General features: G+C 44.6%; 1 protein-coding gene across 2 annotated transcripts in view; it reads right to left on the bottom strand.

The window, feature by feature from the left end:
- The window catches only part of Snx2 (sorting nexin 2), a 53,804-nt gene extending 33,252 nt beyond the window's left edge, over positions 1-20,552 (bottom strand). Inside the window, exons 1-2 of one of the 2 annotated variants that reach the window (XM_048347282.1) lie at positions 20,378-20,552; positions 2,778-2,895 (exon numbers count right to left, since the gene is read on the bottom strand). In XM_048347282.1, the coding sequence (XP_048203239.1) occupies positions 2,778-2,895; positions 20,378-20,485 (226 nt within the window). In that variant the 5' untranslated portion in view covers positions 20,486-20,552. The remainder of the gene's footprint in view (positions 1-2,777; positions 2,896-20,377) is intronic. The other variant, XM_048347281.1, reaches the window with a different exon arrangement.
- Positions 20,553-22,448: the final 1,896 nt, after the last annotated feature.

Genomic DNA, 22,448 nt, shown 5'->3' with positions numbered 1-22,448 from the left:
TAGGGTTTAACATAAACCAGGCTTGTAACTATACATTTGGTGATTATTCTGTAAGGAAGCTAACACATGTCAATTAAGTTTTTCTGATACCATTTCTGACATATATTTCTTAAAACATAATCTAAAACATACCAGCATACATAGCAATATAAACTAATCTATGGTTTTATTTTGGTGGTACTAGATTTTGACTTCAGGATCTCATATTCTTTTCACTTGAGTCACATTTTCAGATCTAGTATGGTTTTAAAAATCAATTAAATTTGCTGGATTGCTAGAGAAATATCCATATTCTATTCAGTGATACAAATTCTCATATTGGACAATATGAGAGGAAAGATGTACCTGATTAAATGCATTATAAATAAGAACCAAATGCAGAATTAAATCATTCATAAAAAATGATTCGATTAGGGCTTAGATCACCTAGTGATGCCATTATAAAACATGAGACTATGATAAAAGACAAAGCATGCAAAGTGACTTTATTTAAGTTAATAAAGAAAACAGATGGTCCTAATTTTTCCTTTTAAAATAAATATTGACAATTGTATTTCAGTCACACCAGTTGTATAGTCTACTAGACAGAGGAAAAAAATCAAATGAGCTAGGTGTACAGATGTCATCCTATAGTTTTTACTTAGAAATGTCTGATAAGCTGTGCACTGTCAAGAAGCCAACATTTCTTAGCATATGCATACATATTTGAAGTTCTGAAGAGTAGAGTTCAGTAGGTCAACACACTCATTTATTTACAATACTGAGGTGGTATGGCTAATGAATGATCAGATCTTAGTAAAATGGGTAATACAAAATCTCTATACATAATCCTATTCATGTCAAGAGGAATACACACCATTTTAAATTAGTATTTCCTTAGCAGAGAAAATTTTGTCATCTTCAGCTTAAAACAGAAATCCCATGAAAAGACTTTTTTTTTGTGCCAGTCCTGGGGCTTGGACTCAGGGCCTAAGCACTGTCCCTGGCTTCTTCTTCTTCTGTTTGTTTGTGTTTTTTTTCTCAAGGCTAGCACTCTACCATTTGAGCCACAGAGCTACTTCTGGCTTTTCCTATATATATGGTGCTCAGGAATTGAACTCAGGGCTTCAAGTATGGGAGGCAAGGACTCTACCACTAGGCCATACTCCCAGCCCATGAAAAGACTATTTATTGTCAGTTGTGGGGCTTGAACTCAGGGCCTGGGCACTGTCCCTGTGCTTTTTTGCTTAAGCCTAGCCCTCAACCACTTAAAAGCCACAGCACTACTTCCAAAAAGACTTTCCATGAATACCTGAAAAAAGTCCACAATGATTAAAAAAACCCAAACAAATAAAATATTCTAACTTTTGGGTTATTTTGACTCTTAAGTTGCTGGGTCACTTAAAGGAATAAAAGAAACATGATGGGTATATGGGAACATATTCTTATATCCAAAAAACAAAGGGGAGGAGGAAATCAAAACAACAACAAAACCACAAATACTTCAATGGCAAAAGCTTTTCAGGGAACTAATCAAACTAGAAATTATGCCAATTTCTGTGATGGAAGATTGTACCTTCAAAGATACTTATAAAATGGGACACAGAATAGTTTGAGTTATTGAACCACTATAACAACTGAGGACATATTACTATAGCCAAGTCAATGAAAACCAGTTAAAAAAGTTAAATTGTTAAACCCACAAAGATGTAATGTTTAAAGTATTTGTCTTACTAACTACAAGGAACATTTTGCTTTTCAGCTGGGTGCTGGTGGTTCATGCCTGTAATCCTAATTATTCAGGAGGCTGAGATGGGAGATCATGGTTTGAAGCTAGGGCCGCAAAGCCTATGAGACTACCTATTGGAGAATTATCTACCAAAAAAAGCTGGAAGTGGAGCTGTGGCTCAAGTGGTAGAGCACTAGCCGTGAGCAAAATCTCAGGGATACTGCCCAGGGCCTGAGTTTAAGCCCCAGGACTGGTACAAAAGAAGAAGAAGATTTTGCTTTTTAATATTAAAATGTTAATTTATACTGAAATTTTAAGGTTAAGGCATAGTTGCTGTGTGTGTGTGTGGGGGGGGGGGATTGAGGGGATGATCCTGGGACTTGGAACTCAGTGCCTGAGCACTGTCCCTGAGATTTTGCGCAAGGCCAGCTTTCTACCACTCGAGCCACAGCTCCACTTCTGGCTTTTGGTAGCTAACTGGAGATAAAGAGTCCCACAGCCTTTCCCGCCCAGGCTAGCCTCAAACCCTGACTCTCAGACCTCAGCCTCACCAGTATCTAGGACTATAGGTATGAGCCACCGCTGCCCAGCTGCACCGCTGTTTTAAAGTTAGGATGGACACCATAAAATCCTGCCTATATATCCAAAATAGACTCTCCAAGCATTAACATACCAAAAACACAACAAAATAAAACACATGGTCTATTTGTTACAATAAACAGATCCCCAAAATAGTGATTTTTAAATTCACAATTCCATTTTTCTTTGTGATAACTTATAACTAACACTACCACCACACCACAAATACCTACTCCCCAAGGTATGAATGGGAGGTGAGTTTAAGGTCTGGCCAAAACAATTAACTTATTGAGAAAGAACTTCAAGTTTACTTCCATTAATAGTCCCTATTATTTCACAGAATGATCTAACTAGAAATTTCCTCCTTTTAAAGTCATAACAAGAAGAGCTATAGCTAAGACACAGAATTCCAGTTTTGGTTTAAATGGTATCTTCTAACAGAATACATATTATAATTGGCCACTACCAAAAAATAAAGATAGACAATTACCTGCAAAAAGATCTTCCCTATCATCATCTAGTACAGCTTCTGCAGGTTTTGGACCATTGGAGCTTGTGCTAATGTCTTCTGCAGGAAGACTTGCTGGTTCTGGTGATGAAGGACTTGACTGTTAAAAATGTACATACAGGATTAGGATGTGCATCCGCTATGTGTCTAATACAGAAGATAAATAGAAGACTGATTTAATAAGAAAAATAACTGTTACTTCTATTTCCTCCTTTATGGTTAGGAAGAAACCCCAAACTCACTTTTACTCATCTTGTTTCAACAACAACAACAAAACACTTAACACCTCAAGTGTCTTCCCTTGATTGGTTCTAACTTGTTCTCCTGAGCTAAAATTAACAAAACCTAACATGAACAGCAGAACTGAAAAAAAAAGATCAAGTTTTTTTATTTTTAAGAATCATCATTTTTATTTTGGGTACTTTTATGCTTATTTTTCTTGTAGGAGATGTTTCCAAACATCAATAGTACTAGAAACTCAGTAGATCCTGAAAGTACCTTGCATATGCAAAATGTTCAAAGCACTGCTTTGCCACAAGAAAGATTACTATCAGTTGAATTATAGACTTATTCTATGATTTCTGAGTTTCAAATTAAAATTATGCCTTTCTTCCAAACTTTTACATTTCAGTTAATCTAAACATTATTTTGTACTTGAAACATAATGACCAAGATAGCAGACCTCAATTGTGCAGCTTTTAGCTTTATTAGTTTTCTTATAATAGTTTAAACCAAATCTTAAAAAAAAAACTTTAAAACTTAAACGTGAAAAGTGAACTGTAACATACACTATGAATTTGGAGTGATAATCATGTATCGATCTACATGCATCAACTGCCACACATGAGCCAGGCACTGGTGGCTCATACCTGAGGCTGAGATCTGAGGATCGAAGTTTGAAGCCAGCCTACACAGGAAAGTCCATGAGACTCTTAACTCCAATTAACTACTAGAAAACCAGAAGTGGTGCTGTGGCTCAAAGTGGTAGAGCATTAGCCTTGACCAAAAGAGCTCTGCAACAGCACCCAGACCCAGAGTTCAAGCCCCACAACTGACAAAAATAAAATAAGATAAACAATTGTCACACAGGCACCACTTGGGTAGGGCACAGTGAAGTGGGGAAGACCATGCATGTACGGGGCTATATATAAAGTCTATGTGGCTGCCACTGTAACTTGGGCTGTCAACTTAAAAGTAGTCTCTTGGATAAAATCTGTCATTAAAACATATAACACAGCAGCCTTGACTAACTCAGAAAAATGAGTAAAATGAAACATTACATGAAAAAAGTTGGTAGTTACATTAAAAAAAACTGTTGGCAAATACTGTATATATTCATATGTAGTTGAATTTAAAAAAAGAACATGAAAGTAAAAGGGGGACTGTATGGGAAGAAGGGGACAAGTATGTGTGAAAGAGGAGTAAAAAAGAGGGCAAGGAGGGGCAAATGTGATCAAAGTATATTATATGCATGTATAAAACATTACAATGAAAACCATTATAAGCTAAATAATATATGCTAAATAAATTAATGTCACCTTCTATTTTTCTTCTTTTCTCTCCTCAAAATGAAGACATGCATTTATTAAAAAATACACAGGCATTATGTTTTCACATATACCTGGATATTTAGTTTCATTTTAATCATTCCTTTTCTTTTTCTTTTCTGTTTTGTATGAGACCAAGACTAGAACTTCCTATCTGACACTCCTGCTCACTGGCTGGAGCCCTACTACCTAAGACATATCTCCAATCCCCATTTCAACCAATCTCTAACTCCAAAATTTTCTGGGAATTGAGAGGTCTAAATTTTTCTTCCACTTGTGCACTGCTAGCCTATGGTAAATAGTGAATTTCCTTTGATATGAATCCTATGTGTATAATGAAGGGTATAACAAATAATTGATTTCTTTTTTTTTTTTTTTGGCCGTCCTGTGCCTTGGACTCAGGGCTTGAGCACTGTCCCTGGCTTCTTCCCGCTCAAGGCTAGCACTCTGCCACGTGAGCCACAGCGCCGTTTCTGGCCGTTTTTTCTGTATATGTGGAGCTGAGGAATCGAACCTAGGGCCTCGTGTATCCGAGGCAGGCACTCTTGCCACTAGGCTATATCCCCAGCCCCCAAATAATTGATTTCTAAATCTGTCCATTTTAGTATTTTATTGCCGGGCTCGGTTCGCCTCCCCTGGCGCAGAGATCAAGGCTCTGCTCTGCTCTAACAGCTCCCTTTCTCACCCTCTCCCCTGGTCACCCGACCCGCAGGTAAGGCCAGGGTGGAGTGGGGGGCTCAGGAAAGACCTCAGGTGCACGGGGCCATACAAGATCGCTTTACCTCCCTCCTTACCCGTGAAGAAAGCCAGGCGTACGCGGACCTCAGAGATGCTTCGAGAGCGAATCTGATTTATTAGGGAGGGGCAAAGGTTGATATGGTGGGAGGTGACCGACCAAGGGCTGACGATTGGCTGCGAGCTTGTCATAGGACCCCCTCATGAGCTAACGTCACTTGGATAGCGACACCCCAGGGGTGAAAAGCCCACGAGAATGGGGGGCACACGGGCTGGCGAGAAAGTTGGGGGCTGGTTGCAAAGCCAGTTCTTCTGGTTCCGGACCCAGAGAATTGTGGCCTGCTTCCGCATTCCCCAGGGTTGGGTGAAGGGCGGCATCTCGGGCGCGCTCTCCAATGCCCTTCCCCCTCAAGGCCAAGGCTGGACCCCAACATTTTATAATGAAAAAATTTATAGTTACTTAATGATTTCCTTATCACTTCCGAATCTGAACTGACACTGAGAAATAAATTACCCTCTAGAGAAAGAAAAAAGAAAAAAAAATTTAAAGTGTAGTTGTCTCTCTTCTCCCCCCACCCCTTCATTTTGTGTGTGTGTGTGTGTGTGTGTGTGTGTGTGTGTGTGTGTGTGTGTGTGTGTCAGTCCTGGGACTTAAAACTCAGGCCCTGGGTGCTATCCCTAAGCTTTTTTTGCTCAAGATGGGCCTTCTACCACTTGAGCCACACTGTCACGTCCAGCTTTTTTCAGGTTAATTGAAGATAAGAATCTTGTGGACTTTCCTGCCTGGAATGGCTTTGAACCTTGATCCCCAGATCTCAGCCTAAGTAGCCACGAGTCACCAGAGCTCTGCTTGAAGTATAATTATAAAATAGTAAATGTCAATTCATTTCTACAGTTTAAGGCTACCTAGACAAACTTTGGGCTAGAATTTTATTTTTTGGCATTAACCCAAGGGAAACTGACTGAAAGCAATGCTACAGGACCAAAACTCATACAATTCATTTTATAGTCTAATGATTTAAGAGTTTTCGTGTGTGTGTGTGTGTGGTGTAAAGGAACCGGTGCTTGAATTCAGCGACTAGGTGCTGTCCTTGAGCTTTTGTGCTCAAGGATAATGCTATATATACTGCTGGAGCCACAGCTCCACTTCTGGCTTTTTTGGTTGGTTAACTGGAGATAAGAGTCTCATGAACTTTTCCCAGGTTGGTTTCAAACTGTGACTCTCAGATCTCAGCCTTCTGAGTTGCTCGGATGACAGGCATCCTGTGCCCAGCAGGCTTTCACTGTCGCTGCAGATGTGATACAGCTCAAGCAGTAGAGCACTGGCCTAGCACGTATTGAAGCCCTGAGTTCAAACCCCAGGACTACCATAGACAAACAGGTGTTGTTAGTGCTGTAGTGGTTCAGGCTTGGAACCCCAGCAGGATCAGGAGTTTGAGGCCAACTTAGGCTATATGACCCTCTAAAAAACAGTCAGTCATTCTGGCACTTGCCTAGGGTGTACCAGGCCCTGGGTGTGATCATCAGTACCACAGAAAATGAAAACAGCAAAGATTTGCCCTCTAAAAAAATCACCTGAGGGCTGGGAATATGGCCTAGTGGTAAACTGCTTGCCTCACATACATGAAGCCCAGGGTTCGATTCCCCAGCATCACATATACAGAAAAAGCCAGAAGCAGTACTCAGGCCCTGAGTTCAAGCCCCAGGACTGGGGGGGGGGGGGGGGGTGGGGTGGGGAAGGAAGGAAAAAAAAAAGAAAAAAGAATCTCCTGAATTTTCTTCTTTCACACAGTTATAAGCATTAGCCAGGTGCCAGGGCTCATGTTTGTAATCCTGGATACTCAGGAATCTGAGATCCGAGGATTGTAATTTGAAGCCAGCCAGGCAAGGAAGTCTGTGAGACTCTTATTTCCAACTAACTAGCAAAAAGCTGGAAGTGGAGGTGTGTGGCTCAAGTGGTAAGAGTACTACCTTGAACTTAAAAAAGCTAGGAGATTGAGCCCAGACCCTGAGTATAAGAGCAAGTAATGGTGCATGCGTACACACACACACACACACACTCCCCTAGTGAGGGAAGGGTTGACATTGTCCAAAAAAAAAAAGTACTCATTATCTGACCAGTAACAATAAAAAATAATTATATACATATACTGAGTAATAATTGAGCCTAATAGGCTAAAATTAAAGGGACCAAAATGTTTATGAACTCAATATAATGAGAAAATACTATACATATCCTTATAAGACATTCTATAAAATGACCAGCTAGTATTTTTCAAAATTATCCTAGTATACGAGGCAAGCGCTCTTGCCACTAGGCCATATCCCCAGCCAATGAAGTGGGTAGTTACTATCCTTTTTTTTTTTTTTTTTGCCAGTCCTGGGCCTTGGACTCAGGGCCTGAGCACTGTCCCTGGCTTCTTTTCACTCAAGGCTAGCACTCCGCCACTTGAGTCACAGCGCCACTTCTGGCCATTTTCTGTATATGTGGTGCTGGGGAATTGAACCCAGAGCTTCATGTATACGAGGCAAGTGCTCTTGCCACTAGGCTATATCCCCAGCCCCGAGAATTAAGGCAGATTAGTGAGCTATTAATCTAGAAGAAAACAGTAAGGATGATTTGAAAGATATGAATTTAAAAGCTTCATAAACCAGGCATGGCAGCACATGTTACTTGGGAGGCTAAGGCCGGGGGGGGGGGTGGGGAGGGGGTCCACAAGTTTGAGATGCTAACCTAGGCAACTGAGGGCAACACTATGTACAAATAAAAAACAAAAGAGGTTGGGATGCAAGTCAGTGATACAACACTTGCCTAGTGTTTGAGACTTAGAGCGATCAGTCCCAGTGTGTACACACACACACACAGAATGACAAAGACAAATGGAAGGGAGGAGTTTCACTAATACAGAATTAAATTAAAGCAAACCAAAGAATCAAAACCAGCCACCTCAAAGAGGATAGAGAAATCAGTGAATTTAGATCTGGAAAAATCAGCCATTCCTCTCTGCCTATCTCCTTCTCATAAGGAAAAAAACCCACAAATTTCAAGAACAGGCCCTAAACACAAGCCCAGGCTGGCACTAAAAACAAAACAAAAAAGAGGGAGCAATATGGCCACACATTTAGCTGGGTGCTTGTGGCTCATTCCTATAACCCGAGCCACTCAGGAGGCTGTGAGCTGAGGGTCTCCAGTCCAGGCAGGAAAGTCCACGAGACTTATGTCCAACAAAAATACTCAGAAAAAAGCTGGAAGTAGAGCTGTGGCTCAAGTGGTAGAGAACTAGCCTTGAGCAAAAGAAGCTCAGGGACAGTGACCAGGTCCTGAGTTCAAGCCCCAAAATGACACTGAAAAAAGAAAGAAAAAGAATATGGAGTTATAGTTATTAGATTCAATTACTGACACTTTTGAAAATTTATTTAGCATTAATATTCATGTACTACTGTGTCACACCTGCTTGAAAGATAAAGTGACCCTTCAATTTGCTCATCTGAAAGCTTCTCAGAATGGTAGAGCGATACTGATTTCATGTGCTCTAATGTATAGATACAACCCCTGGAGTAATTTTCAATGACATACATCTTAGTTTTCTGACAGCAATTAAAAACATTTCAGTTTTAGTAGTCAACTTGTTTGTTCCATATTCCCAAAAGTTATTTTTCTTATGTCAGCCTACTTACATCAAATGAGCAACCATGAAGATTTTTGTATTTGTATTTTCTACAGAATTTCATCTCGCTATTAAATATATAGTTGTATATCAACAACTCTTTTCTCCCATATTCTACTATACTCTCCCCTTGCACAAACCCCTCGCACATGAAAAGATAAGGGTTATACCATTTAAACTTCACCTCCAGACTTTGGGGAGTTGGTCTGATTTTGCCAGTATCAGGGCTTGAACTCAGGTCCTCAAACTCTCACTAAGGTTTCTTTCTTCTTCTTTTTTGGGTGATCAGTTCTGGGGCTTGGACTCAGGGCCTGTGCACTGACTCTGAGCTTCTTTTGCTCAAGGCTAGCCCTCTACCACTTTGAGCCATCAGACACTTCTGGTTTTCTGGTGGTTAATTGGAGATGAGTGTCATGGACTTTTCTGCCAGGCTGACTTTGAACTGCAATCTTCACATCCCAGCCTCTTGAGTACCTAGGATTACTGGTGTGAGCCACCAGTGCCAGGCTGAGATTCTAACTTTTAAACTGATCTCGGAAAGTGATGAGTTTCCTAAATTGACAAATTGGGAGAGAGCCAAATGGGCAAATGAAGGCCCATATGGTCATTGTCAAAAATTTCTCTGTAGTCACAGATGAATGTAAACAAATAAAGTATTTATGTTCTAATCAGACTGACTTTGGAGCAATTATCAAGCTAGATATGACCTATAGATGATCACCCTGACTTCTAACACCATGCGCCCATTACCTAATCCAGAAATAAAGGCATCCCAAAGTCCTACTTTCCTCTATATTTTCTATCACCTGTATCTTCTACATCTTATCAACTACAATCACCAACTCCCACTTCCTCTACCTAAAACTGTCACTCTTTTTGGTATATTTATACTGGCACAAACCTAAATTACTTATTAACTTTTTCTTAACCTAAATTAAACCCTGATTCCCTATCTTCTCCTCATCTCCTCAATATATTCCTCATATTGCTCCAAGGATTTCTAATTGCTCCACTTGCTGCTCAAACTTCTTTACATATAATATGCAAAGCAAATAGTAGTAATAACTTTGTTTTCTCAAGCCTCATTGCCTGCCATAACCCATTTTCCTATGAAATTGTTCAATGTTCTCTCTTTACACTACATTGTATTCTCTCTTGTTTTTTTTTTTTTGTTTATTTAGTGCCAGTCCTGAGGTTTGCACTCAAGGTCTGGATACTGTCCCTAAGCTTTTTTTTTTTTTGGCCAGTCCTGGGCCTTGGACTCAGGGCCTGAGCACTGTCCCTGGCTTCTTTTTTGCTCAAGGCTAGCACTCTGCCACTTGAGCCACAGCGCCACTTCTGGCCATTTTCTGTATATGTGGTGCTGGGGAATCGAACCTAGGGCCTCATGTATATGAGGCAGGCACTCTTGCCACTAGGCCATATCCCCAGCCCTGTCCCTAAGCTTTTTGCTCACAGTAGTGCTCTACCACTTGAGCTACAGCTATACTTCGGGCTTTCTGATGGTTAACTGGAGGTAAGAGTCTCAGACTTTCCTGCTCAGACTAGCTTCAAACCCTGATCCTCAGATCTTAGCTCCCTGAGTAGCTAGAATTACAGGCATAAGCCATAGTGACTAGTTCTCTCGTTTTTTTTTTTTTTTTTTTTGGCCAGTCCTGGGCTTTGGACTCAGGGCCTGAGCACTGTCCCTGGCTTCCTTTTTGCTCAAGGCTAGCACTCTGCCACTTGAGCCACAGTGCTACTTCTGGCCATTTTCTGTATATGTGGTGCTGGGGAATCGAACCCAGGGCCTCATGTGTACGAGGCAAGCTCTCTCGCCATTAGGCCATATCCCCAGCCAGTTCTCTCGTTTTATATGAAACTTAAGAGTAGAAAAAAAGTTCAAGTGATTGATGTTAGTCTTTAACATGATTGTAACCTCCAAGAAGTCATACTCTTACACAGAACTCTCACTTTGTACTAGGGGCTGGTCCATGTGACCTACAGCAGAAATAATGGCATGACACTTAAGATTGTAGGTTACAGCTAGGCACCAGTGGTGTACACCTGTAATCTTAGCTACTTAGAAGGTAATACCTAAGGATCCTGGTTCAAAGTCAGCTTGGGCAGGAAAATGGGGGGGGGGGGGGCGGGAAGGGAAAGGAAAAGCCAGTAAGCAGTTATCAATGTGGAGTAGCTCTACAAAGAGGTCACCTGGCAAGGACCTGAAGGCTCCTCTCAATACCATGTAAACTTACAAGTACATTTTCCTCAGTCTTCAGAAACATGTTTCAAAGTGCTGCTGAAAGACAGCTACTGATTTGGAAATACATATTGGGAAAGCAAAGGGAAATAAAGTTTTCTGAGGAAGTATAAATAAGAGAACTCATCAGTAAAATACCTGGTCTAAAAGAAATGCAAAAGGAAATTCATTATGCTGAAAAAAAATGAGACAAGAGGGAAAGGTAGATGAGGGGTAAAACAGAAATAGTGAGGATCTGAATAGCACTATCCTGCACTTTTTTCCCCCAAACACAAAAGATGGTTAGGTATTTTCATACAATATGCAACTATAGCACATGCAAACGATTTACAATCTGTAATGAATTGGTGGTTCAGGTGTCATATTGCATGCTTGTAACCCTAGCGCTGAGGGCAGAGGGCTGTGAGTTCAAAGCTAATCTATGCTATTAAAATACCTTGTTCTAAAAAAATGAATTCTTAGTATAAATGTTTATATATGCCAATGTCTGAGATAGTGTTTCCTGACACAAAAGAAAAGCAAGAATATGATTATAAAGCAAAATAACCCTTATGTCTCATCCTCTGGAAGGGAAGAGTAGAGTGTGGGAAAGAATGATGTGGGTGATGGGCACGGGTATGGCAGGCTATGTAGGAGGCATGTGTTTCTGTTGGGTGATTATCCATTTCGCTGCATGGATAGCTGTGCTTCTCTGCACTAGAAGCAGCCAAGAGTCTTGAGTGCTCACTGGAGGTTCTAAGCACCTACTTCTCTCAGTCCCTGCTTCCCTATACCTCTCCCAGCAGGTTATTAGTCAGTATGGGCACCGCTGTTCTCCACTGACTGGACAGGAATGTGTAAAGTGACTGCCAAAGGAAAAGAATGACAGTGGACAGGGGCATAGCTTCTGTGCAATCAGAACTACCAGTGGCTTAAGATATGTAGCCAAGCCAAGCGCCACTGGCTCATGCCTGTAACCCGTGCTACTCAGAAGGCTGAGATCTGAGGACTGCAATTCGAAGCCAGCCTGGGCAGGTAAGTCTATGAGACTCTTATCACCAATAAACTACCCAGAAAAAGTAGGAAGTGGTGCTATGGCTCATGTGGGTAGAGCACTGGCTTTGAGCACAAAGAGGCTCAAGGATAGCTCCCAGGCCCTGAGTTCAAGCACCAGGCAAAATAAAAATAATAACCAAGCCAGGTGCCAGTGATTCATGTTTGTGATCCTAGCTACTCAGTAGGCTGGGATCTGAGGATCATGGTTCAAAGTCAGCCTAAGTAGGGAAATCTGTGAAACTTCTATCTCCACTTAACCACCAAAAAGTTGGAAGGGGAACTGTGGCTCAACTGGTAAGAGTGCTAGCCTGGAGGGAAAAGAAGAAAAGCTCAGGGACAGTGCCCAGGCTATGAGTTCAAACTCCAGGACCAGCTAAAAAAAAGAAAAGAAAGAAAGAAAAGATAAACAACAGAGTGAATGTCAGATTTCTGGGTTTATTGTTTTTGTGAATGGTCTAGAAGTCTTGATTTTCTTACCTCAGACTTCCAAACACTGAGATTACAGTAGTGTACCACAATACCTTGTTAGCTGTCAGTATTCTTAATAAATGTATAGTCTTTTCTTCCCCTACAACATCATTTAGAAATGTGCAAAAAATTTCAATACAAAATTTCAAGGATTTTGCTATTATCTCGTAAATCAAAAAGAAGCCAACACACCCGCTTCCCCCACAGATGGACACTAAGAACCCTGGATAGGACCCAAAAAGCAGTCATGTTAAATAATAGCAGGCAGATTAGGTAGGGAGCCAAAGATGTGAAAAATGATTTTTACAAAGGTCCGTTTTGTGACTTTTTCTTCTTTTGGTTCTCTATCAAATGTAGAATTATGCCACAGATGTGGCTGGCAATGACTCCAAGACAAATGTTTTATCCTTCTGGCCATAACTAATGGCCTCTATATCTATAACCTTGAGAATATGTGGGGTCTATGGTCATTCCACCCTGAACGCATCTGACCTCAGAAGCTAAAAGGGTCAGGCCTGGTTAGTACTTAGATGGAATAGGGAGAATGTGGGTGAAAACATGACTGCTTTTAACAAAGCTGGCCCAACCTGAGCGAGAGTATGACAGTGCAGGGCGCTAAACCTCCTATAGACCCTTATGCAGCTGGTCAGAGCCACCAGGAGAGGTCCCTGGATGTTTGGGGAGAAGTAAAGATTTTAGAGAAAATCCTTAAACAAACCTATATAAAACATGCACCTCCTTGGGCTGGGAGTGCTTGCCTCATATACATGAAGCCCTGGGTTCGATTCCCCAGCACCACATATATAGAAAACGGCCAGAAGTGGTGCTATGGCTCAAGTGGCAGAGTAGCCTTGAGCAAGAAGCCAGGGACAGTGCGCAGGCCCTGAGTCCAAGGCCCAGAACTGGCAAAAATAAAACAAAACAACAACAAAAAACATGCACTTCCCATCAAGCTGCACACTTGTGGGATAGACTCAAACTAGCATAGACTCAAATTCTCCATGGTCTCTCATGTTTCTATCCATGTTGCAAGCAAAAGAATTTGCTACCTTGTTCTAGAAAATCTTGTTAATCACATTTACTAGTAACCACTTTGGAAGAGGTGAATGCCTCTTTTTAAAGCAAAAAGCACAGTCTGTCTTTTGTGAAGAATAATAGCATCAAGAATAGGCAGGACTGTGGCCTATTACAAATGATTTAGCTTCCCTAAACGTGAATTCTTAGCTGTGACACAAACCAAACAGAGGTGTTTGGTCCATCCATTTCACTCCACTGGAACAGGAGAACCGCAAACTGTCACCATTGTGACAATTACTACTTGCTATGCTTTTGAGAGTTATAAATTCCTTTATCATATCTTCCAGCAACCACAAAACTGGCTTACAAAAAGAGTAAAAATTTAGACTTTTTATGGCTGTTGAGATTAAAAAAAAAGTGAATTGCACACCAGCAGAAAATATGCAATATAAGCAATAGGGGAAAAATTGAAAACACACAAACAAAATCCAGAACAGAACATCAGGGCTCAGAATATACCTCAGTGGTAGAACACTTGCCTAGCACAGGGTCCATCCCCAATAACACAAAAGCAAACAAGTCAGTCAGTCTAACATTAATGTCATTAAAGAGCTGGAAAGCAAGCAGTTTAAGAAAAAAAGTACTTCAAGAAAGATGGGTAACAATTTCCCAAATTTCTTGAAAGACATAAATTTACAGATTCAGAAAGAAGCAAACACTGAACAAGACCTCAGATTAAAACCAGATGCAGTTATAATGCAAAGAAAAAATAAACAGAAATGGTAAAACTTGAGGCAATTAAAAACCCAAAAATTATATTTAGAGGAATGATTAAAATGAACTCACAAGACATTAGAGGAAGTGGCTCCAAATCTTTAAAGTGCTTAAAGAACTGTCAACTCAGAATTCCACATCCATAGACAGAATATTTCAACGTCTAACATAGTGGCACAAACATGAAATCTCAGCAGTTGGGAGGCTAAGGCAATAGGACTAAGTTGGAGGTCAGCCTTGGCTAGTGACTTTGTCTCAAAGAAAAGAAAAAAAAATCTTTCAGACAAAAGCTGAAATTATGTTCCCTAATGAAAGAATTCTGTATTAATCTGCTGCCACAAGGACAGCGCTAAGAAAATTTCAGTGGTAAGAGTTCTTCAGACTGCAGACCTATGATAGGGTAAATTAACAAAAACTTGGGTCTTTGAGAATGAAGAGCCACAGAAATAGTAAATGACTATGAAAAGATTATTCTTCTTCCCTAAGCTATTTAAAATGGGTATGCCTCATAAGCCCCTTTCCCCCTAGTACTGGGAATAGAACACAAGGCTTTACACATGATGGACAAGCACCACTCCATTGAGCTCTAATTTCTACTTCCCACACTTGAGAGGGCTACGATCTTATTGTTCTACTCTTTCTTGCCAATTCCAACTATTTTCAGAGTCTATGTAATTAAATCACTCTACTCTTATATGCTATTTCTGTATGTTATTTCAATTACACCGGCAGGCATTTGTTCACAAACTGTACTTCTTATACCAACTCCTGTTAATTCATTCACTCCATGTGATAGGGCCCAAGGTTTAGCATGAATGTACAGGTCTAGGCCACCAGCATTTCCAGCTGCCTGATGTCACCTATGTGTGTATGTGGTGCATACTACTTAAGCACTCTACTACTGAGTTGCACACCAGACTCATGTTATCTTTAGTGATGCAACATATTCCCAAGTGTCACCTGAAAAGAGCCTCATAAAGCTGCTTTTAGTGCCTCCAATCATTTCTCTTTTATTCCTTGTGCTTTCCTTCTGGAGATCTTTAACCCCAGACTGTTAAAAAGAATCTCCACCTTCCACTTGGCAATGACATGCATTCAGACCTGTTTCTGAAACTGCAACTACATAAATGTTCTAGATGATGAATCATGTTACAGACATTCAAATCTTCCTTAGCCTCCACCGGCCTACACAGTGCATTTGAGAGCCCTTCACAATCTCATCATAACACGCCTACCTGGAACACATGCTATAACCGGCCACTGACAATCTAGAATATGGACTGAACCTTAAGTGACATTTGCCATTCTCCTACTTGAAAATGTCATCTCAATCTGCAAAGCCTCTCATAAATACAACCTCAATGAACATTTTCCAACCCACAGAAATATTTTTCCACCATCAGAAATGTTGACAGACATTAGAATCTTCTCCAGGTTTAAATGGTAGTTAAGTACTTGAGGAGTCTTTTGTATCTATCTTCATCACTGGGGATCTTCCATCCTCAAAGACTTGCAGTGTTGGTTTTTTTTCTGCTGGTTCTGCCTGGGTGCTGTCCCTCAGCTTCTTTTGCTTAAGGTTACCACTTGAGCCACAGCTTTAGTTCCCAGCTTTTTTAGTAATTTACTGGAGATAAGAATCTCTCAGTCCTTCCTGCTTGGGCTAGCTTTGACTTGGAATTCTCAGGTCTCAGCTGCCTGAGTAGTTAGCATTACAGGCGTGAGCCAATGGTAGCCAGCTACCTGTACTGCTACCACCATCTAAACAGTACGGCAGACTGCTTCTTTCTGAAAGAGGATCTCACTATATAAACCAAGCTGACTTCCAACTCCAGATCCTCTCTAGTGTTGGGATTACAGGTCTGTGCTGCTACACCCAGCTAATAATATTCACTTAAGTAAATCAAATAGGGTATCTTCTGGGACTACTTAAACGATTCTATACATTCAAAATCCAGAGTAGGGAAATCTATAGTAACAGAAATTAGTGCCTTTTTTGTTGAAGGCAGAGGCATTGGGGAAAGGGTGGTATGGGAAGAATACAGGTTCTTTTTTAGATGGCGAAAATGTTTTATAAAAAGAAATTTGGGGAGGGAAGGGTGACATTGTCCTGGACGTTGTACTCTTTATCTGCCTTATGTAATGTAACCCCTTTGCATACCACCTTTATCATAACAGTAAAAAGTTTTTGAGCTGGGTGCCAGTAGCTCACGTCTGTCATCCTAGCTACTCAGGAGGCTGAGATCTGAGGATTGCAGTCTGAAGCCAGGCTGGGCAGGAAAGTCAGTGAGACTTTCATCTCCCATTAACCATAAAAAGCTGTAAGTGGAACTGTAGCTCAAGTGAGAGAGCACTAGCCTTGAACAAAAAAGTGTAGGGATAGCACCCAGGCCCAGAGTTCAAGCCCCAGAACTGGGGGAAAAACAAAACAAAAACCCAACCAATTCAGGTGGGTGCCAGTGGTTCATACTTATAATCCTAGCTACTGGGGAGGCTGAGATCTGAGGATCGTGGTTTAAAGCCAGATGGAACAGACTAATCCATGAGACAGTATCTCCAATTAACCAACAAAAAGCTGACACTGAACCTGGTCTCTCACCACTGGATATATGGCTCAAGTGGTAGAGTGCCAGTTTTGAGCAAAAACGCCACGCAAGAGCACAAGGCTCTCAATTCAAGCGCGCTCCCTCTCTCTCTCACACACACACACAACTGTATAAAGGGATGTCATGGTGATATTTCGTATAAACAGAGTATGAAAATGTTCTAAAGTTGCCTATAAGTGACTGCTGCACAATCTATGACTACACATGAATGTGTATATATTTATATGAATACATATTAAATGGATCAATTATATGGTATATGAAAAGATTTCAACAAAGCTGTTTAAAATACAAGTATGTAAAGTCCTGACATTCCTTTTTGAAGGTGCTATTACTCTAGGCTAAACAGTGCTTCAAGATCAAACATCTTTAAGCTTAAGGTTGTGTCATTTAAGGAAAAACTAGTATTCATTAGCAGTTTGAAGCCTTACCTTCTCACATACCAAGAAGAGCAAGGTTTTGCCAAATTCTTTCTCTTTGAATCCAGACCCTAATCTGGCCCCTTATCACTGTCTTTTTTTTCATCCTCACTACAGAAACAATGGTTGAAGTTTGAAACATTTTGTTTTCCTGTTTTTGTTTTGTTTCTGAATGTGGAGGAGTTCTTTGGTGGGAAAATATGCTGTTCTTGAAACAAGATCTTGGGGCTGGGAATGTGGCCTAGTGGCAAGAGTGCTTGCCTCATATACATGAAGCCCTGGGTTCGATTCCCCAGCACCACATATATAGAAAATGGCCAGAAGTGGCGCTGTGGCTCAAGTGGCAGAGTGCTAGCCTTGAGCAAAAAGAAGACAGGGACAGTGCTCAGGTCCCTGAGTCCAAGCCCCAGGACTGGCAAAAAACAACAACAGGGCTGGGGATATAGCCTAGTGGCAAGAGTGCCTGCCTCGGATACACGAGGCCCTAGGTTCGATTCCCCAGCACCACATATACAGAAAAAACGGCCAGAAGCGGCGCTGTGGCTCAAGTGGCAGAGTGCTAGCCTTGAGCGGGAAGAAGCCAGGGACAGTGCTCAGGCCCTGAGTCCAAGGCCCAGGACTGGCCAAAAAAAAACAAAAACAAAAACAAACAACAACAACAACAACAACAACAACAAAAAACACACACAAAACAACCTGAAACAAGATCTTGGATTACAGGTATGTAACATGGCATCGGGTTCAAATAGCTTTTATTTACCAAAAGCAGCTTTTTGTGACTTTTTAATTTTGAGAATATGTCACCCTCAAATAAAAATTTCAATATGAATAGTACAATCTTAAAACCTCTTATTTCTTGTTTTTAATTTTTCCACTATTATAAAGGTGATATACAGAGGGGTTATAGTTACATAAGTCCCTCATTCTCTTACTCTTAGGTAATTTATTTATGTCTTACTTTCAATTTACAGCTCAGGGTGCTTCTTAGGCAATAAGTATTCAAAGCAGATTGAATCACTTCGGACCTACAAACCAGTGTTCTCTATAGACCTGAAGCAGTATCAGAATAGTTTGTTAAAAATGTATAAAGGGCTGGGGATATGGCCTAGTGGCAAGAGTGCCTGCCTCATATACATGAGGCCCTGGGTTCGATTCTCCAGCACCACATATACAGAAAATGGCCAGAAGTGGCACTGTGGCTCAAGTGGCAGAGTGCTAGCCTTGAGCAAAAAAAAGAAGCCAGGGACAGTGCTCAGGCCCTGAGTCCAAGCCCCAAGACTGGCCAAAAAAAAAAAAAAAAATGTATAAAACTGAGTCCTAATCCAGAGCTACAGAATCAAAATTTCTACTTCAACAAGGTCTCTAGGCAACTTACATATACAGTTTGTGCTGGGGATTACAAGTAAGTGGGTTTGATCTTAGGTACCACAGGCAAACAAATCAAAATTAGTGTAATCCTAGACCAGGAAGGCTGAAGCAAGATCTCCAAACTGAATTCTAGGCTACTTTGGACCATATAGATTTTAGTGAAATGCAGGCATCTGCATTTTAAACAGGAATACTGTGGATTCTACCATACACAAAGTTTGAGAAGCTGGGGGGGGGGGGGATAGGGCTCACACCAGTAATTCTACTTAAGTATTAAAATCTAGAGGATCATGGTTCAAAGCCAGCCTAAGTGGAAAAGTCCACAAGACTTTGTCTCTAAAATAACCAGCCCCTTCAAAAAGACAAAAGCAAAACAAAACAAACACTACCCACAAGCAGAGCTGGAGGCATGGCTGAAGTGGTAGAATACCAGTTGAGGAAGCAAGCTAAGTAAGGAGAGGCCACAAGTTGAAACTTCAGTAGCACTTCCCCTCAAACTGAAGCCCTTTCATTTTGTGTGTGTTGAGTGTGTGTGTGAGCCCATACTAGGACTTGAACTCAGGGCCTGGGGGCTGAGCTTTTGCACTCAAGGCTAGCATTCTACCACTTGAGTCAGAGCTCCATTTCCACCTTTTTTAGCTGGTTAACCGGAGATAAATGGACTTTTCCTGTCCAGGCTGGCTTCACCACAATCCTCAGATCTGAGCCTCCTGAGTAGCTAGGATTATAGGTGTGAGCCCCCAGCATGCAGTTTCAAAGCCCATTTCTCATACAATTACCAGGCAAGGGACAGGGCAGTTTCAGGTAACTAAAATTCGGATAATGGCCTGGTAAGGGTGGCTAACGCCTGCAGTCCTAACTACTCAGGAGGGCTGAGCTAGGAGGATCAACATCAGGTCAGAAGCCAGCCGGGGCAGGAAAGTCCTGGAGACTCTTATCTCCAACTAACCACCCAAAAAAAAGCAGGAAGTCGGAGGGTGTGGCTGAGTGGAGAGTGTCAGGCTCGAGGGGAAAAGATACGGGCGGGCTCCCGGGCCCCGAGTTCAGGGGCACCCCAGCCCCCTGCCCCTGCCCCTGCCCCCACACTGAAATAAAACCAAAGCCACCAAGTTCAGGTGCGGGACGCGTGACCTTCATTTCCGGCGGAGCAGGCCGAGCCGGGCCCCGGGGAGCCCGCTGACAGGCCGAGGCGCGCGTGTTTAGGGGTGTGCGCGTGGCCCCGTTCCCAACGCCCACGAGACGGGTCCACAGAGGGCGTGTCCCCGGCCCGGAACGGGAGCCCGGGGCTGGCCGAGCGCGGAGAGCGGAGGGGGGGGTCTCCCCCTCTCCACCTCCCCCACCCGCAACTTCCGCGAGGGAGAACGCGCGCGGGCGAGTGTCCCGGGCGGCCCCCGGCCTCGACCCAGCTCGCGGTCTCTCCACGGCAGCCCGGCCCCCCCGGGGTCCGGGCAGGAGAGTGTCCCAGTCTAGGGGTCCGGCCGAGTCCGCCGCGGCCCCGGGGGCGCACGGCGGGGCGCGGGGGGCGCGGGGCGCAGCCCGCCCCGGGGCAGGGCCGGGGGCGCGCGGCCCGGCGCGGCCCGCAGGCCCGCAGGCCGCCCCTCCGCGGAGGCCCGGCCGGCGTCACAGGTGTCCCCGGGACCCGGCCCAGCACAGCGGGCCGGGAGCCGCGCGCCGAGGCGGGCGGGCGGGCGGCGGCGCGGCCTCACCTCCAGCGTGGAGACCGTGCTGGTGAACAGGTCCTCCCCGTCGTCCAGCTCCTCCAGGTCCGCCGGCTTCCCGTCTCCCAGCGGAGGAGGCTCCCTCTCGGCCGCCATCTTCGCTCGCCCCGACCGCGGCGCGCACGGGGCCTCGCCGACCGTCACGTGAGCACGCACGGCTCGGCCGGCGCGCGCCACCCGCCCGCCGGCCCCTCCTCCCCAGCCCGCCCCTCGAGGCCCCGCCCAGCGCAGGGCCCCGCCCCCGGCCTCGCGACCGGGTCCACCCCTCGCGGCCCCGACCCCGCGGCGCGAGGCCCCGCCCCCGGCCTCGGGACGCCGCTCGCCGCCCCTGCGGCCCCGCCCCCGCGCTCGGGCCCCGCCCCCGCGCTCGGGCCCCGCCCCCGCGCTCGGGCCCCGCCCCCCGCGCCGGGGCTCGTGCTGCCGGGGTCGGCCCGGAGCCTCGCACTGGGGCGCCCCGGCCCCTCGTCGCGTGGCCCGGGCCGCGGGGCTCGCCGGCGCCGGTACCGAGGCCCAGCCGTCGTCTCCTTCGTCCCCCGCACGGCTGGCGCTCCCGCTCATTGTCACCGGGGACAGTGTTGGCTAGAGCGGTGCGTGTCCCCGGCCGCCGCGGCCCCCGCGCCCGGGCCGCTGACGGGAGACCAGGTGGCTCCGACTTTCCCGCCCGGCGGCCTCACGGGGCGGGGCGCGCGCTCCGCAGGCCTCAGCGCCCGGCCCGGGCAGCCACAGGTGCCCGGCTCGGTCATCCTTCCTAACGGCTTCCCAGCCGATCGGAGCACGGATCCCGTGGGCGGTCGTGGGCCTCCCGGGATCGGGAGCTCCCGGCGCGCCCCTGCCGGCCCAGCCCGGCCTCGTGCCGGTGCCCGCCTGGGTCACGTGGGGGGCACCGTCCTCACAGCCGATCATCAATCGATCGATCGATCCCGCCTGAAGGGTGTGCGGCTCCTCCCCTGACCTCTGAGGACCGCGGTTCGAGTGGAAGCGCCTCCAGATGAGGGGGGAATGTACGGTCCGATAGAAACAACAGCTCCGGGAAGCGAATCGGATCAAGCCAGGTATAGGTAGCTTTGAGGAGGGGCACGATGAAGGGACAGGGGGACTGACGCTGTGCGTGCGTGCGCGTGCGCGTGCGCCTGCCGGCCTTCCCGCCCCAGGGCTTGAACTCAGAACCTGGGCCCTGTCCCTGAGCCTTTGTGCTCGAGGAGGAGGAACGTATCTCAAAGGAGGAGGAATTTTTCCCCCCAGGGTATACAAGAGGATTCCCCCCCACCCACCACACCCACCCAAGCTGTGAAAACGACGGGCTGTGTCTCCAAGAAGGAAGAATTTTTTTTCCAGGTATTAAAAATGCTGGGCCAAGAATGGCAGTTGGGATTCCAAACGGGATGTGCTTCTGGTGGAGGGACACATTGCTCTGTGTGTGTGTGTGTGCGTGTGTGTGTGGGTGTGTGGGTGTGTGTGTGTGTGTGTGGCGAACCCCTGTGAGTCCGGACACTCGCCAGAGGCCAGAAAGAGGGTTAGAAATGCCAGGGGATGGGAAACGGGGGTGGGGGGTGGGTGGGAAGGAAATGTGACCCCCCCACTCAGGAAGGTCCAGGGATGCCTCTGTGAAGAATTTGCTGAGAGAAGCAGCTGTGGATGGAAAAGTGAGTGGACAGTGAGGGAAACAAAAGTGGAGACCTTTTAACGAGCTGACACACAGAGGACAGTGCCTTCGAGCCAACAGGAACTCGTTGTGATCTCCTCTGCAGTTATATTGGGAAAATAATCATGTCGCTGCTTCAATAGGGGTGATTATGAGTAAGCGAAAGTATTTAAGCTTCCTAAGTGAAGGTAAGGAAGAGCTTTTCCATTTGTTAAAAAGAAGAAGGAAGAGAGGGGTGGACATCAGGCCTTCCCAAGATTCCGTCACTGGAGGTCATAGGTACAAGTGAACTACCATTAGAACAAGCCCGGATCAGCTGTTGGCAATAGCGGTCACCCCTGTGTGTGGACTCGTGGCTACAGGGGCTGTTGTGCCAAGTCGCGAAACCACCACCAAGAAGACCTCTGAGACTCAGAC

This window comes from Perognathus longimembris, chromosome 5 (genome assembly GCF_023159225.1).
Source record: "Perognathus longimembris pacificus isolate PPM17 chromosome 5, ASM2315922v1, whole genome shotgun sequence".
Classification (NCBI taxonomy): domain Eukaryota; kingdom Metazoa; phylum Chordata; class Mammalia; order Rodentia; family Heteromyidae; genus Perognathus; species Perognathus longimembris.
The sequence above is the reverse complement of the archived record's forward strand: the minus strand, read 5'-3'. Positions and strand labels throughout refer to the sequence as shown.